General features: G+C 42.5%; 1 protein-coding gene across 3 annotated transcripts in view; it reads right to left on the bottom strand.

Moving 5' to 3' along the window:
* LOC122555770 (nuclear body protein SP140-like protein) overlaps positions 1–18,820 on the bottom strand; it is a 53,970-nt gene that overhangs the window by 11,188 nt on the left and 23,962 nt on the right. For all 3 annotated transcript variants that reach the window (XM_043701887.1, XM_043701886.1, XM_043701888.1), the window contains 5 exons: positions 18,220–18,359; positions 14,473–14,529; positions 3,789–3,866; positions 2,577–2,631; positions 1,105–1,203 (listed from right to left, as the gene is read on the bottom strand). In XM_043701887.1, coding sequence (XP_043557822.1) covers positions 1,105–1,203; positions 2,577–2,631; positions 3,789–3,866; positions 14,473–14,529; positions 18,220–18,359 — 429 coding nt within the window. The remainder of the gene's footprint in view (positions 1–1,104; positions 1,204–2,576; positions 2,632–3,788; positions 3,867–14,472; positions 14,530–18,219; positions 18,360–18,820) is intronic.

Here is an 18,820-nt window from a genome sequence, read left to right as displayed (position 1 = left end):
ATAATAACAATCAGTCAGTTGTGTGGATTTTAATTGAAGATATTAAGTAAAACTCAAAGATGTTTTATTAACACACAGAAACACGAAGGTAACTAAGGAAAAATTATGGCAAGTTAGAAACTAAAAGATAACTTCTCTGTGGAGTTGGAAGACATAGGCAAGAATCTGAATGAATATTTGCTTGCTTCACAGACTTTTTGTTGCTTATATGAACGATTTACACTTGTACATAAATGACGATTAAAAAAGTTTAAAAATAATGTGTTAATGGTTGCTGAGAATTAAAGCTATAGACTATAGGAACAGGTCAACAGACTAACCAGGTGGCTAGCCAAGTGGTAAAATGGACTAACCCACTGACAGACAACAGCCTTGACTTGACTGAGGGCAACTCCCCTTCAACTTTATGGTCCTTTGGTTAATGCACATACAAAATGTTTACCATGCAAACTGCTGGCATATGGTGTGGGTGTAAGATGAAGATGGGACAGTGCCATACAGCAGCATATCCACTTTCCTGACTGATGACTGCTGACAACCAGTACAAGCTGCTTTGTTTTGTGTCTGACTGAACAGCAAGGCAAGTCAGCCTTAAAGCTCTGTCTAAGGGAGCAAAACATAAAAGGGCAAGGAAAGACAAGAAAAGGCAGAGTGAGTGTGCATGAAGAGAGCATGGTCCAGTACATAAGCTGGAACCTTGAGCCTGGGTACAAAGTGATCTTTGCAGCAGCATTGCAAGAGAGGTGCTGGTCTCATACAAAGGGTAGCATTAAAGTACAGAACCATACTATAAGTGGATTAGAGATGCACCGCAATGATGTGGTGAGGCTGGTGCACGTCAGATGCCAATGATATGAACATGGGGTGTGTGTGACATACAGCGTGCTCTGAGATTTTGGTTCCAGGCTGGACGGCCAGAGTTGCAAATAATGAGCTGGCGTTCTTCAGATCTTCATGAGGGAATTTTTCTTCTCGAGCCAGCAAGTAGCATCAATGTGCAATCATTTTTATTAATGTATACACTCAAATACAGAAGTACACTCATAATTGATAATGATTGCACACAATCTTACATGCACACAGCAAAATCTATTGAATCCATACCTGTTGTAAACCTGTTTTTGTACAGGAATGCTTTCAAGGAACCACATGTAACTGGGAGCTTGTTTGAGGAGAAATCATCCTGTTCGGTGTTCTTAGGCTCTGCACATTACAACAAAATGGTTATACAGAACAGGGAGGCTTGTTGTGTTAAAAGACAATGTTGCATGTTTTGGAGGGAGGCAACGTGTGCTGCATTAGTGCAATGTGGATGTGTGTGCATTCCGCAGATTGAGTGGAGTGCAGTGTAATATCTGATTATTTCCCACTTTGTCTCAGGACAGCATCAGCTCAATGCCTGTGTACAAATCCAAATTCTCGAGCCATGTGATCTAGGTTATCTTTCCCTTAAATTGTTAAATCCTCATTGAGAAGTGCCATCTTATGGACTGGGGCATTTTTTTCAGAAATAATTGTCTGCAGGAATGGAAACAGTTGCAACTTGTGGGATGAATAATGATCTCTTGAAGAGCATTCAAAGGATTTCCAGTAACATTCAGACTTTAGCATCAACAGGCGTTTTAAAGGGCATGACAGCCAACAAAGTGTTTTTGAAGAGAAGTCTCTATTGTCATAGAAAAAATCATCACGGTCATTTTTGTGATGTTATTTGAAACATAAATAATAGCCAAGTGCACATTTCCCCCCCCCTTCGTATACCTAAAGACAACTGAAAATTTCACTCAAATAAACATAAAACACTGCACATGCTGGAAATCTGTCACTGACATGAAGAATGCTGGAGAAACTCACCAGGTCTGGCGGCTTCTGAGGGCAGAGTTAATGTTTCAAGTCCTATATATACCTCCATCTTTTGAAGATTTATTTATGACTCTGTGCACTCTTTGTTGGAACAAAGTAGTTTTGATCCCAATAGTTCTGAAAATGTTCATGAGGCTGTTTCCAGGTGGTGAAAGGATTGTCTTATGTTGAGAGGGTTGGACCTCTACTCATTGGAGTTTTGAAGAGGGAGGACCTTATTGAGACATATTGGAATCTAAGGTGGCTGACAGGATGGCTGCCAACAGGATGCTTCTCCTCAAAGACCGAAAGGACACTATTTCAGAATAAATGATCTCCCATTTAATATGGTGACCAGGAAAACTTTCTTCACTCAAATGGTTCGAAAACTTGGGAAATTCCTACGCCAGACAGCTCTGAGAGTCGAGTAATTGAATATATACAAGCCTGTGACAGACATTTTTAGAGTGATGGGGAATCAAGGGTTATTGGGAACAGTCAGGACTATGGAGTGGAGGCCAAAAGGAGATTAACCATGATGTACTTGAATATGATACCTGGCTCAATGGCTCATGATGCTTGCTCATGGTTCTATTTCTTACATTTATAGTGTTCATTACCCACTTACTATTGTCTTTTTAATACTGGACCTGAAAACAGCCTTCTTATTTCATTCACTTATTTCTTATTAAACAAAATTTAATGATCGACTTCCAATTTTTTTTTGTGCTCACCTGATAACTCAACTTCATGGTGGATGGTAGATTTCCTCACCAACCCAATGTAGCTCTGAAACAGCAACACATCCCATTTTACATTGCATGTCTTCTTAAAAAGCAGTGCCAGGTCACTATTACATGGACTTCACCAACATCCAGGCTCAAAATGATTCATATTCGTGACCTGTCTGTTCCACGTTCAGAGCAGGTCCCAACCCAATTCTCACAAATTTGTTTCTTGAGGTATCTTTTTGTTTAATTCACTAATGGGATGAGGGCATCTCTTGGCTAGGTCAGCACTCATTGCCCATCCCTAATTGCCCAGAGGGCGGTTAAGAGTCAGCCACATTGCTGTGGGTCTGGAGCTATGTGTAGGCCAGACCAGGTCAGGATGGCAGTTTCCTTCCCGAAAGGATATTAGTGAACAAGATGGGTTCTTCCAACAGTTGACATGTATTCATGGTCATCATTAAACTCTTAGTTTCAGATTTTTATTGGAATCAAACTCTAGGTCCAGGACATTACCTGGGTGGGATTAATAGTCCTAACAGATTAATAGGATACTATCACGAGGCCATGGTGTCACTCTGCATCTTGTAGTTACATTGCCATAATGAACTCAGGGACTCCACTTATCTTTACAATGGAGTGCGGGGTAGGGGGGAGGGGTCAGCCATTGATGCTAGTGACATATTCAGGTTTGATTGTCCCAAAGCACTCCTGGAAAACCTTCCATTCACCGTTCATTACTCGTGAAATGTTTCCCACATCAATATGCAGCATGGTTACAGTCATTGAGGACGTGATTTGTGTCTTTGATTTGGACTGTTCCAGTGCTGTGTCAAGGATGGAGAGTGGAGAGATCCATAGAGGGATTTGGGAGGTGACAACACATTTCGGATCTGTGGAGAGAGGTTAGAGATGGATGGCATTTTGTATGGATTGGACAATTAAAAATAAACATTTTGGAATGGGATTGATATTAGATGCTTGGAAAGGAAGCAGTAAAATGACCTAATGAGAAATATCTTTTACACGGAATGAATATAGGGCAACCTCAATTATCCAAACGACATGGGGCGGGGTGTTTAGCCAAGCATCGGGACCTTGAGATCTTGTTCAGATAATCTGAAATTCGGAAAATCATCATTTGGATAATCGTGGTTGCTCTGTAGGTGGAAGGAAAGACACCTCAAAGAAATGCATCCATTTTAAAACATTCCTTACCCCTACTTCGGATCTGGATTCACTTTCAGAGGATGTAGAATCAGTGCTGGTGTCACTGTTAGATTCAATGTTGTGCTTCTGCAATCAAAAATATGGGAAACTGTTACAACACCAACATCGGTGGAGACTCTGGCATAACTTTCAAGCCAGTTTCACCACATTCAATCATAACCTGTACACCAGCATTAGTGCCCACCCTCACCATAACCTATAAAGTGGTCATTGCCATCCCTTCAACCATAACCTGTACATAGACATCATTCTAGATTCAATTATCGTTTGTGTACTAAGTGTGATTATAGGACATAGACATCAACTACTCTATCCAGTCAGACCTCTGAGAGTATCTTTTCAAATTTCATGTCCACGAGACATGAATAGAGATCATAAATTGTTTTAAAAGCTTTTCTGTTAATTTTTAATGAACTTTGCTGGTTAAAACATGGCTGCTGCTAATGTTGCAAATTGACCACAATTTCCGGAAGGACCCTAATCATCAGTTACTGGGACACAGCTCAGACATAATTCTCCTGGAATAGTACATCCTTTTATTATGCAGATCCCTGCAGAACAGAAGTACAAAAAGACGAGAAGGTCTGATATCCCTATTCAATTCAGAGCAAAAGGGAGCTACTGAAATTCATTACGCTTCAAGTGGCATTAATGGTTCACCACTGTTCTCAAACAAGTATAACATAGAACATACAGCGCAGTACAGGCCCTTCGGCCCTCATTGTTGGACCTGTGGAACCAATTTGAAGCCCATGTATCCTACACTACTTCATTTTCATCCATATGTCAATCCAATGAGCATTTAAATGCCCTTAAAGTTCACAAGTCTTTTCCTGTTCCAGGCAGTGCATTCCATGCTGAAAATGTGTTGCTGGAAAAACGCAGCATGACCTGCTGCGCTTTTCCAGCAACACATTTTCAGCTCTGATCTCCAGCATCTGCAATCCTCACTTTCTCCTTGAAGTGCATTCCATGCCCCTACTACTGAGTAAAGTACCTCTGACATCTATATCTATCACACCTCAATTTAAAGCTATGTCCCCTCGTGCTAATCATCACTATCTGAGGAAAAAAGGTCTCACTGTCCACCCTATCTAACCCTCTGATTATCTTATATGTTTCAATTAAGTCACCTCTCAACCTTCTTCTCTCTAATGAAAACAGCCTCAAGTCTCTCAGCTTTCCCTCCATACCAGCAACATCCAAGTAAACTTCCTCTGAATCTTCTCCAAAACTTGCGCACGGTATGCGGCTGCATTGTCTCCTGAATGGGGAGCGGACTTAGCAAGTGCTTGCTGCGTCAATCCCATTGAACTGATTGGGGGCGGGGGAGGTGGGCTTCAGCAATGCTGCAGGTCCCTTACACACAAGTGCGTTTCTGCTCAGAAACAAACCCTGAGACACAGAGAGGGAGCAAAGCAGACAGAGCAAGGAAAAAGGAAACTACAGATAACGCCGAGCCCCAGAGGAGAGACAGTGAATCAATTAACTGAATAATCAATTATCCAAACGAAATAGTGCCCGCCCATCTCATTCAGATAATCAAGGCTCTTCTGCATTCACAACTCTACCAACCTGAGTGTCATCTGCAAATTAACTAATCCATCTTTCTGTGCACTCATCTAGGTCATTTATAAAAATGACAAAGAGCAGTGGCTCCAAAACAGATCATTGCGATACACGACTAGTAACTGAACTCCAGGATGAATATTTCCCATCAACCGCTACCTTCTGTCTTCTTTCAGCTAGTGAACTTCTGATCCAAACTGCTAAATCACCTTCAATCCCATACCTCTGTATTTTGTGCAATAGCCTACCGTGGGGAACTTTATCAAACATCTTACTGAAATCCATGTACAGCACACCAACCACTTTACGCTCATCCACCTGTTTGGTCACCACTCAAAGAACTCAACACAGTTGGTGAGTCACAACCTACCCTTCACAAAACCGTGTTGACTATCCCTAACCAACTTTCTAGATACTTGTAAGTCCTATCTCTTATAACCTTTGCCACCAAATGAACAATGATCCTGGTCAGAGAGACAGAAATCAATTGTTACATATATTTGACCACATTAAGTTGAAACAGATTCACCCAAGAAACTCATCACATGACTGACACTCTTGGTCTGTGAGGTAAAGCTATAATTGTACATTCTATTTAAACTTCTTCATCCAGTAAAGTCTAGTTATTGTTAACATCAATCTGATAAGAATCTAACTGGTGATACCACAGTCATACTCCAGGTTTAGCTAAGATGGTCTGTGGTCTAAATCTCCTTCAAAAGCCAGTTTCAAAAAGAAACCTTAGTTTCAACAAAAAAAAAGGACACAGTCCATACATTAACACCATCCTTCATTAGATTTGTACTCAGCTGAATGCAAACTCTGATGAAAAGAAACCATCAAGAATACTAATATTTTGGACGTGCAGAAGTGTAGAAATTAATTTTTCACTGTTATCTATTTCCTCTCCATTTTTCCTTTATATTGTTGTGTGTGTAAAAGTCGTGGCAATCACTCCACAGATTTAAATGCATGAATACACCATATTGTGGTCTTAACCCTAAAGAATTTGCTGCAGGTTTTTTTTATAAAATTGGATTTCTCACAGACACTTACAGAATACTGAGAGGCATGGGATAGAGTTTTTCACAAGTAGGAGAGACTAGGTTCTGAAGGAACAGCCTCAGAGTGAAGGGACGACCCTTTTGAAGTGAGATGGGCAATTGTGGCCCAGCGATATCATTGCTGGACTGGTAACCTGGAGACCCAGGTAATATCCCAGGGAACCAAGTTCAAATCCCACCTCGACAGAAGATGGAATTTAAATTCAATGAAAATCTGGAATTAAGAGTCTAATGATGATTGCCAATTGATTGCCATCTGACTCACTAATGCCCTTTCAGGAGGGCACCCTCTTCAGGCAGAGGGTAGTGGCTATGTGGAACTCACTGCAGCAGAGGGCTGTGGAGGCCAAGTCATTGAGTGTATTTAATGCTAGTTTAATGATAGTTTTCTTTTGTGTGGGATCATGTTAAATAATGACTGGAATTGGTGAGTGGTGAAAATTGCCTCTTTTATTCAGCAATCACAGCACAAGTTTGAGGCAGCAATAGTATCCCGAAATACAGTTCTTGCAAAAGCCCCTTTATACACAATTCTTACATATATTAAAATGCTGTTACTCTAGTGTTACATCTTTTATCCCTAGTACAGAAAGGTTTGAGGGGCTTCTGTCCTAGGGGACAGGAGATGGATGAAAACATATGCGAAGTGTTGTCCGCTACTTCTGACAGGACGTCTGTCCGGTCAGAGTCAGAGGGTCAGAGATGTACAGCACGGAAACAGACCCTTCGGTCCAACTTGTCCATGCCGACCAGATATCCTAACCTAATCCAGTCCCATTTGCCAACACTTCGCCCATAAACCCTCTAAACTCTTCCTGTTCATATATGCATCCAGATACCTTTTAAATGTTGTCAAAGTGCCTTATCAAAATTCAAGTACAAACAACCTCTGCTTGCATAATTGGGAGATTTTAGCCCTTTTGTCTTTTAAGTTAGTAACTGTTAATAGAAATGCTAGGCCTATATTCTCCTAATAAGTTAGAAGATGTACCTATACTTAATAAAAGAATAAAGGATATTAAACTGATTACTGCAGCTGGGTTTCATTCATTCATACAATTTCATAGAAGTGCTGTTTTGTCACTTAGTTTCTTAAAGGGATAATGGTCCAGTTAAAAAGTATTTAATAGATACTTAATCTATTCAGGTCCAGGAGATGGTTGGAAAGGACTGATTAATATTATAATGTTTTGTGGAGACTTGTTGGGGATGGTGTTGTTCTGTAAGCTACACTTATTCAGAGGTAAACGCTGCTATAGCAAGGGCTGATAAGGTGTGGAAATGCAGTAAAATATAGCGAGCTGCTGAGTGAGTTAATAAAGATAACCTATAACACAACATTTCATAACACAATATGTCCCACAGTCCTCCCTTTTGATTCCACTGAGACCTTTTGAAGAGAACCACAATACTTATTCGAGCTTACAGAATTTTAACAGTTTGGCAACTACACTTTACAAAAAGCACAATTGAAATAACAGTAGCAAACATCATGGTGGTCAGTCAGTCTCTGGTCCCACTGCATTGTGACATGCCTATTGATGTGGGAGGCATGAATGCAGGTCTCCTTTCCCCTGACCTTGACAGCACTGGTATGGTCCTTCCCACCTTGCGCCTCAGGGTTCCTTGTGGGTCTTTTTCACAAAAAACCCACTCGGCTGGTACAGTATCGTGACCTCCCTCCAGCCCATCTTTCTCGGCAGCCAATATCTGTGATGAAGCAGAACTTACAGCATCGGTCAGTGGGCGGCACGGTGGCACAGTGGTTAGCACTTCTGCCTCACAGCGCCAGAGACCTGGGTTCAATTCCCGCCTCAGGCGACTGACTGTGTGGAGTTTGCACGTTCTCCCCGTGTCTGCGTGGGTTTCCTCCGGGTGCTCCGGTTTTCTCCCACAGTCCAAAAATGTGCAGGTCAGGTGAATTGGCCACGCTAAATTGCCCTTAGTGTTAGATGCAGGGGTAAATGTAGGGGAATGGGTATGGGTGGATTGCGCTTCGGCGGGTCGGTGTGGACTTGTTGGGCTGAAGGGCCTGTTTCCACACTGTAAGTAATCTAATCTTGACAATAGGATAATAGAGCATCATTCATAAGATGACTGCCCCGGGACTATTGTCCCGAGGAGGGACATTGGCATGCCTGTCACTATTTCAAACGGACTCAGACTGGTCATTCTTTTGGAGGTAGCCCTGATGCTACACAGAGCTATCAGTAGAACCTGGGGCCAGGGTATTCCCTCATGGTGGTGTTCAGCAAGTTGCTGTTTCAGGATTGGATTCATCCTTTCCCCCGGGCAGCTGGAGAGCTTCCAGTTCCAGCAAGTCCTAGACTTCTTTTCCATTTCTGATGGAGGTTCCTGCAGCCATTAGGAATCCGGACTGTCTCCATTGTTGACCAAAGTCGTGGGCAACCCCAAAAGCATAGCTGGAGTCCATATAAATGTTGGCGAAAGTGAGGACTGCAGATGCTGGAGATCAGAGTCGAGTAGGAGAATCAACATTTCACGCGTGTGCCCTTCATTAGGCGAAAACACATTCTCAATGAAGGGCTTATGCCCGAAACATCGATCTTCCTGCTCCTCAGGTGCTGCCTGACCTGCTGTGCTTTTCCAGTACCACACTCTCAATTCCGTATAAATGTTGGCAGACTGATCCTCTGCCATTCTGCAGGCTTCAGTCAGAGTCTGGAATTCTGCTTGCTGTGCCGATTCTCTGGGGATAGGCTTCCTGATGCCATGACGATGTGGATTGTGGTGACAGCACATCTGGCTTTCCTTATGCACTTCTCCATGAAAGATGATCCGTTTTTATAAATGATGAGGTTTGGGTTTGGCAAGGTCTCATTTACCATATGGTTGCTTTCCTCTGATTCCTGCAGGATCCCAGCACAATTATGGTCATCTCCACCTCCTTCTGCAGGCACTGGTAATAGTGAGGCTGGGTTGATTGGGCTTGCACAAACTATATGTAGATTAGGGGCTTCTCGGACAGTTTACCTGGGATACTCTGTTCACGGAGAGCAAAGAGTGTACAGCATGCGGGCATTTATCTAGCAATTTCTGATCCAACACCAGACTTGCAGTAACTTCCATTGCCATGCACATAGCTTATACTGCTCTCAAACAGCTCCCCCATCTGAGGGCTACACTGTCCAATTTCCCAGAGTTATGTCCAACGGGTTTCAGGCTGTCCCCACATTCCTGGGCCAGCACCACTCTCAGATAGCCCTCCCTCTCATGTACAAGCAAGGTAAAGAGTTTTCCGATATTGGAGATTCCTAATGCTGGCGCAGAACAAGGTGCATCTTTTAGGAAGGCTTCATCCTGTTCCCTTGTCAGTACAATCTGTTCTTTTGAGTCCAGTTTCCCTTTCAAGATGTCTGTCAAAGGCTGGGCTATTTGGTGTATGAATCAACGCAGCATCGTTTAAAATTACACAGACCCAGGAAAGCCCACAGTTCTCGGATTGTCGAGGGCTGTTTGGCTGCCTGTATGGCTGCAGGCCAGCTTTGGGTGATTTCCCTTTTCCCATGGGAGACTTTCCATCAGAGATAGTTGACCTCTTACTGGGCAATCTGAACCTTCTCAATACTGGCCTTATGACCTTTTTGTTGCAGGTGGTTTAGAAGGTCTTTTTCAATTTGTTTTTCTTTTTCTGAAGGTATCAGTATAGCATCCATATACTGAACGATAACTGACTGGGTTGGCGGCATTTTGCAGAGGTGAATTTGTAAGGTCATGTGGTATACAGTCAGACTGTTGTGGAAGCCCTGTGATAGTCAGGTCCATGTGTACTGTTGTTGATGTACAGTAAAGGCAAACCACAACTATACTTCAGGTGCTAGGAGTACTGACCAGAGGCCGTTAGATATATCTATGACTGAAAACCACTTGTGGTCTGGTGTTAGGGTATTGATTATAGTCGAGGAGTTGGCTACTGGTGGGGCCATGTGATCAACATGTTGGTTAGCTTTCCTGTAATCTATAGTTAATCTCCATTCCCCACTTGCCTTTCGCACAGACCACACCAGGTTATCAGAGATGCTGTGGGTTTTTACCAGGATCCCTTTTTCCTCTAACTTCTGTATTTTCGAGAGGATCCCTGCAATAGTCGTCCAGCCGATGGGATACTGTTTGGTACAAGGTGGAGCGTTCCTGTAAAAGTGGAAGTTCCATTTTCAGAAACCTGCTGTCATCCTTGTTTTTAGCCCAGATGGAGTGGTCACTTAGTCCTTCACTTGGTAGGGTTCTGATGGTCCATCTTACCTGCCCATTATTGAAATGTAAAGAGGAATTCAGCTGGGTGAGGATACCCATTCTGAGGAGCAGCTGGGCTACAGGTCCTACCCATGATTCCTGAAGGGCACATGCCCGAAACTTTGATTCTCCTGCTTTCGGATGCTGCCTGACCTGTGCTTTTCCAGCACCACACTGGCGACTGCCTATATAAAAGGTTACTAGCTCTTGGGGGTCAAATTTAAGGTGTATGGGATTGGTCTGATTGATTTCAATCCTGTCAGCACCTGCTCCATAAGGTGTCCTCATTGTCCTGTCTAGTAGATGGTCTCATATCTCTGGGGTAGGCACGTCAATTCTGCTCCTGTATCCAAAAGGCACTCAATGTCCAGGTCGCCCACATACAGTCCGTCTCCCCTCTGCTGACATAAAGCCAGGAGGAGTGTAGAGGGGCACAGAGAGGGCTCTTCCAGGTTTTGGTCAACTTCAGCAGCTCATGCTGCTGTTGGATGGTTAGTTTTTTAAACAGTTCTGGGAGATTGGTCTTAGTCCCAGCTTCCAGGGTCTCCTCTTCCTCATTGCTTGTTCAGCGACCTCTCCTTTTCCTTTTTGCCAGCATCCGCTGGCCCAGTGGCCTTCCTTCCCACAGAAGTGACACTTCCCTGGGTATTTGTCTTGGCAGGGTTACTGGGGGTCTGTTTCATTCATCCTGTCTAAAGGACTCGCAATTCAGCACCCATATCTCGGTTGAGCTGGAGGGCTCAGTCCATCAAGTCATAGTAATTAGTCCCCCTCTGGTCCCAGTCCGCTTTGGTCAGCTTTAACATTTTAGTGAGCTCAGGTTTTAAGTCCGGCCACAAAAGCAGATTTCAGCGGGCCATAATCACAACCTTCAAAATCCCCGACAGCCTGCACATTTGGCATGCCTGCATATTCTTTCCAGGTTGTCCTAAACATTTGCTCATATTCTGGGACTTCTCCTGTGGGTTTTTGACAGCAAGCTGTGACTTATGTCCAATTGGTGTGATGCGGACTATACCCCTGTAACCAATATTTTACTGCTGTCCGGCCAGCTTGCAGCCCCTGCTCGAACTCTCCAAGCGCAACTCTGACTGCCTCATGGAGACAGTGACCTTCTCTTTTAGTTACAATAATGTTCAGAATTTGCATGGATGGAGCATATATATCCCTCTTAACCAGTTTAGGCTTTCCCATGTCTTCATTGGCCTCTTCTTTGAGTTAGGTATTTCTTTAAACCACTTGTCTATATTCTCAGGGGTTGCAGATGTCCATTTCAGTCCATAGTACCAGAACATCCACCTCACTGCTGTTCTCTGATCTCTGCCTGACCATATTTTTCAATCTTTGCTTTCCTGGTTTTTAGAGATCATTAAAATGGTCCCGGGGATATACAGTCCCCATCACTTTCACTGCTAGAGTCCCTCTGTTTCCCAAGAGCAATAGCTTTGTTTTTCTGAATCCCTTCCTGGATGTCTCGGGTGGTCGGATACAAATTCTGTGTGGGCTTGGGAACTGGGGAAGAAACTGACAGGACTGTTATCTCATTCTTCAGTTTGTTGTTCTCTTTTTCAAGCTCCTAATTTTTTAGGTGAGCGGTTTCCTGTTTGGCTCTTTCTTTCTGCAGCTGCTTAGGCACTGTTTTTAATCGCTCTAAGTTGGTTTACTTCATGGTTGTGAGTTTATTGGGTCATGACGTCATTTCTCTGGTGAATTTGTCCCATTAATACAAATAACCATTTAATTCAGTCTTTATTTTTCTGTCGGGTGGTTTTTCCCCAGACCCATCTCGTCATCGAGGGTCCACTGTCCTTGGGGCATATTATACTTCAGCCCGATTTTGGTTAGGGCCTTCCCTAACGTGAACTGTACCCCAAGCTGTTCTGCAACTGCAGCAGCATTTCTTCCTCAGTTATGTTAGGAGGGGCTAGCTCACCTTGAGACCTTGTAGGCAGTTTCCCGGAGTCAGTCATGATCACCCTAATTCACGGGTTGTGGGCAATTTCATGCCATGGTTAATTCCCTGCCAGAGATTATGTCAGCCGATCTGAGGTCTATACACAGGAAGCTTCTTACCCTTGAAGAATGATAGATGACTGGTCAGTTTAGATGGTATCCCCAGGGATCCTGCCCAACTACGCCAAGTTGTGCGATCATTTCAAATAACAAAAATCGATGAGTGGCAAAAATAGCCTCTTTTATTCAGCAATCACAGCACAAATTCAAGGCAGCAATAGAATCCCGAAATACAGTTCATAAAAGAGTCCCTTTATACACAGTTCTTACATATATTAATTCCATTATTATGGTGTTACATCTTTTATCTCTAGTACACAAAGGTTTGAGGGGTTTCTCTCCTGGGAGACAGGAGATGGGTTAAAACGTGCTAAGTGCTCTGCTACTTCTGATGGGACATCTGTCTGGTCTGCTTGCATAATTAGGAGATGTTAGTCCTTTTGTCTTTTAAGTTAGTAACTGTTAGTAGAAACGCTAGAACTATATGCTCTAAATAAGTTAAAAGTTGTACCTATATTTAGTGAAAGAATAAAGGATATTAAACTGATTACTGCAGCTGGGTTGTGAGATTTATTTATATTTGCCGGAATGAGATTAATTCATTCATGCAATTTCATGGAAGTGCTTTGTCAGTAGGTTTCTTGAAGGGAAAATGGCCCAGTTAAAAGTTATTTAACAGGTACTTAATCTATTCAGGTCCAGGTTGGTAAGGGCTGATTAATACTACAATGTTTCATGGAGACTCGTTGGGGATGGTATTGTTCTGTAAGCTACATGCATTCAAAGGTAAACACTGCTAGTAGCAAGGGCTGATAAGGTGTGGAAATGCCATAAAACATAGTGAGCTGGTGAATGAGTTAATAAAGATAACCTATCACACAACATCTCATAACACAATACCCCACACTAGTAAGGGATGAAGGGTTACGGGGAGAAGGCAAGAGAATGGGGTTAAGAAACATATTGGCCATGATTGAATGACAAAATAGACTGAATGACCCAATTCTGCTCCTATGTCTTATGGTCTTATGAACTCAACCTTCTCAGAGTGCATACTTCCCTAATTAATGTTTCTGAAACTTTAGCCAAGAGCCTGTCATTACTAAAATACTTCTCTTGAAAGAGGATATAAGATTTGCCACTCTCAAATCTTTTGACACCACCCTCATGTTGAGTAGTGTGTTATTTTTAACCAGGCAAAAGTGAGGACTGCAGATGCTGGAAACCAGAGATTCCTGATGAAAGGCTTTTGCCCGAAACGTCGATTTTCCTGCTCCTCGGATGCTGCCTGACATGCTGTGCTTTTCCAGCACCACACTGATCTAAAAATTGTTGTTTTTAAACTTACAGCAATGAAAGATTTTCAATTTCACATTGACTGGTACCTATGCATGAAATAGGTTTGGGACACCTTTGCTGATGCATTAAGACCCTCAAAATCCTCTGAATACAATTCTGTAGCACAGAACCGGTTTGCTTGGCTCCACTATATTCTGGGGAGAAAGTGAGGTCTGCAGATGCTGGAGATCAGAGCTGAAAATGTGTTGCTGGAAAAGCGCAGCAAGTCAGGCAGCATCCAGGGAACAAGAGAATCGACGTTTCTTCATTCCTGAAGAAGGGCTTATGCCCGAAACGTCGATTCTCCTGTTCCCTGGATGCTGCCTGACCTGCTGCGCTTTTCCAGCAACACATTTTCAGCTCCACTATATTCTGAGCAGCTACAACCTCCCCTGCTCCCAAAGTAAATATTGAATTCAGGGTCTGACACTTACCGTAGGGCGGACTGTTTTAAACTTCCTCTTGCCATTTGGACATACCAAATAATTGTTCTGCAAGTAAAAGAACCAGGTCAACACATTTCTAGCTGCTCAACTGAAAAGGAACAATAATAAAACTGACATGAACAATTATGTTGCATTCATTCCTAACACACTTGAAATCCTGGATCAGCTACAGCTTAGGTTAGCTAAAGAATAAAGCTCTTTCTACACTATTGCAGCCAAACCCTCTCAGGTCAGCTGCAGTATTGCTAGATACAGAATGAAGGTCTCTTTTTGCTTTTATTCAGTTATGGGAAGTCAGTTTTGCTGGCTGGGGCCAGGATTTATTGCTCACCCCGAGCTGATCATGAAAAGGTGGTGGTGAATTGCCTTCTTGAACCATTGCTGTCATGTCGTGTCGGTGCGCTCATAGTGCTGGTAGGAAGGCAGTTCCAAAGAACAAAGAAAATTTACACCCAAGAACAGGCCCTTCAAGCCTGAGCTGATCCAAATGTACTGTCTAAACCTATGTATTCCTCTGCTCCCCACCTACTCATGCATCTGTCCAGACGCAGCTTAAATGAATCTACCGTGCCTGTCTCTACCACCTCTGGTGGCAACGCGTTCCAAGCACCCACCACCCTCTGTGTGAAGTACTTGCCCCATGTATCCCCCTTAAACTTTCCACCTCTCACCTTGAAAGCATGACCTCTGCTTATTGAATCCTTCACCCTGGGAAATAGCTTGTCTCTATCCACCCTGTCTATACCCTTCTTGATTTTGTAAACCTCAATCTCTTTTTTTCTAGTGAAAATGAACCTAACCTACTCAACCTCTTAGGGTTTTGAGCCCAGGAACACTCATATTACCACATTAAAATGCTGTGGCTTGGAGATGCACTGGTAAATCTGGTATTCCCATCCATCTGCTGTCCTTGTCTTTCCAAAGAGAACTGGCCTTGAGATTGGAAGGTGCTGTCTAAGGAGCTTTGGTGATAACACACTTACGATGCATTTAGACAGACACATGAACAAGCAGGGTATAGAGTGATTCAGACCATGGACAAGCAGATGGGATTAGTTTAGAACGACATCATGGTCGGCACAGACATGTTGGGCCAAAGGTCCTATTTCTGTGCTGTAATGTTCTATGTTCTCATGCTGAATTTCTGCAGTGTATCTTGTAGCTGGTACATTTGACTTGGTGTAGGGAGTGAATGTTTGCCTATGTGGTGCTAATTAAGCAGCTGCTTTGTCCTGAATAGGGTCAAGCTTCTTAATTATCATTGAGCTGGAATCATCCAGGCATCGGGGAGTGGGGTTGGTGTTAATCGATGTGCCTTCATGACCAGACTTCGGGGAGTCAGGAAGTGAGTTACTCACTACAGAATTCCTAGTCTCTGATGTGTTGTTGCAGCCACAGCAATTAGGTGGCTAGTCCTGTTCAGTTTCTCGTTAATGTTGATCGTGGGGATTCAGTGATGGTAATGCCATTGACTTTTTAAAAAGGGTGATGGTTAGATTCTCTCTTGTTGGAGATGAACATTCAGCTGACAAGTGGCAAGTGACATCCCATCCATACAAGTGCCAGACAAACATTCCAGACCTTTCATTTGGTAATGGGCTACCTCAGTGTCTGAGAATTGCAAACGTTTTTGAATAATATGATCATCAGTGAGTATCCCCATTTCTGATCTTATGACATTAGAAAGGTTATTGATAATGACGGTTGGGTATAGGACCAAAACTGGGGGGAAAAAGTAGACAAAAAGATACCAGCAGGAAGAAATAGTTGAAATGGACGTATAATTCAAGAGAAACATTCTGATAAAAAAAAAATCAAGAGCAAGCTAAATAATAATGAAACACCATGGATGATTAAATAGCTGAGGGTAAGATTGAAAGTAAAGAAAAAGGCACACATTAACTACATAGGCAATAAAATGAAGGATGACAAGAGGGAATACAAAGAGGTTAGGATAAAGTGAAAACAATAAGGAAAGCAAAGGTAGAAACTACAAAATCTAATTATCACTGAATATTTCAGACACAGAAACTGCAAAATAAAATCAGACTCAGAACAGATCCATCAAAAGGTGCTCAAGAAAATCTCACAGGTAATGACCAACAGATTGAACAGTTACATTGCATCAATATTAACCAGGATGATTAACAATGTAGTCATAACATTAGATGAAGAGTGTTTTTAAAAATTAAGACATCAAATTGGTAACACATGAACTGACCCAACACAGAATATATTAAAATGAATGAAGCAACAACAGGGGCTCTGTAACAAATGTAACAATTCATTAGAAAAGGAACAAACCCACAGGGCTTGTGGGCTGTCAATGTTTTTAACATATGTAAGAAGGAGAGAAACACATGTTCAGGGAACTATAAGACCAGTTAATGTTTGTGGGAGGGAAGGTCAGATGTGCCAAAGTGTCCTACATTTTTGTCCATTTTGAAATAGTTTGCAAAAATGTCTTTAATCCTGATTCCTGAGTCCAATTTCACAACCCTTTTTTAAAAGCATTAAAATCCATCAACAGATCAAATTGATTTGACATTAAACAGAATGGATGGTTAATAACATAAAATAAATTAATACTTTTGCTTGCAAAGAGGCATGACTAATCCCAGAGCACCGTGCCTTCCCACAGGAATGTGTGCTTTCCAGTTAGAGTAAGATATGAAAGGAATGCTTACACTTTGAAATTTGCTCCCTCTATCCCAGTTTTTAAGCATATGTGGATTGTGAATAAAGCAGAACCACGCTCAGTTCTTTTAGTGTCTTGTTTCTGTTTGTTTCAGAATTGTGGGCAGGAAGTTTCTTTGTTTTAATCCAAGCTCTTCATTGAGTCTCAGCCAATCTAGCAGCAGAACTGCAGAATCGGTGCTCAGTCTGAACTGTTTAATCACAGTCTGAGTCTTGGGCCATGTCCTGGAGAGACAGCAGAGCGAGCATGGGCTGATTCACAGACTGAGTCCCGGAGCGGGGAGCAGAGTGAGCACAGGCCAGAGCTGGAGTGGCAGTAGTGAGAGTCCTGGATGGAAGCCCCCATGTGAAGACAGCGTGACCTTATGTTCTGAAGCCCGGTGGGCATAGACTCATGTTGGAAAAGGACTAGAACCTAACTACTTCATAGTCACTCTTTATCATCATTATGGACTTATTAAACTCTACCCATGCTAACCTTTTTTTTTTACTCTGCGACAACACTTAAAGTATCTGTACCTGGCTATTCTGTATCTAAGATGGTGTGGAGAGGTGGCTTTACAAACTTTTCACTGCACTCATTCGAGTTCACAGGACAATAAGGGCTATTCTATTCTACTGGTCATAATTTATTGGAAGCATTTTTTTTGTTAGTTTCCTTCTATTGGCTGCTTTATATTTCCCATGGGGGAGTGCGCAGATTGAGGAACAGGGTCAATATAAAATTCCTTACTCCTCAGAAAAACAGAGGTTTAAAGAAAGCACAAGGGTAAAGGCTAAGAGACACTAAGAATGTCACAGACCTCTCTCTTTGTATAATCGCTCCTTATGATTGAGCTTCCTTTTTACTGTAGAATGTTATAGCACATGCACATCCGCTTTACTGCGTGTTTTAGCAGGTCTTTAGAGGACGTTATGACCATTTGAGAATGGCAGGAATGAAACTATTCAAATTAGACTATCAATATGATGGTAAAGATCCCATGGAACTATTTCAGAGTAGGACTCTGCTGTTGAGAAATGCAACATGGAATGTACCTCCAACAGCTTGGACAGCGAATAGCCTTTGCAACGAATACTGAGTTTCCAATTCTTGCTTCTGCCTCTGCCGCCATTCACTTCAAATTGTTGTGGTGTACACCATTCATTGTCGTACTTTATACATGGGGTGGTACTTCCTAAATAAAGAGATCAGGAGGTACAAGTGAGGTCAGGAAAACAACAAAGTACAACAACAAGTCAAGCAGACAATCGCTGTAAATCATATTACACGGGACAGAAACTTTATGTGAGACAGTAATAAAGGCGGCCTTTGTGAGGAGCCACAGAAAATGGGGGAGATACTAAATGAATATTTTGCATCAGTATTTACTGTGGAAAAGGATATGGAAGATATAGACTGTAGGGAAATAGATGGTGACATTTTGCAAAATGTCCATATTACAGAGGAGGAAGTGCTGGATGTCTTGAAACGGTTAAAGGTGGATAAATCCCCAGGACCTGATCAGGTGTACCCGAGAACTCTGTGGGAAGCTAGAGAAGTGATTGCTAGGCCTCTTGCTGAGATATTTGTATCATCGATAGTCACAGGTGAGGTGCCGGAAGACTGGAGGTTGGCAAACGTGGTGCCACTGTTTAA

This window comes from Chiloscyllium plagiosum, chromosome 13 (genome assembly GCF_004010195.1).
Source record: "Chiloscyllium plagiosum isolate BGI_BamShark_2017 chromosome 13, ASM401019v2, whole genome shotgun sequence".
In the NCBI taxonomy this organism is placed as follows: domain Eukaryota; kingdom Metazoa; phylum Chordata; class Chondrichthyes; order Orectolobiformes; family Hemiscylliidae; genus Chiloscyllium; species Chiloscyllium plagiosum.
Note: the sequence above shows the minus strand (reverse complement) of the source record. Positions and strands in the feature narration are given on the sequence as shown.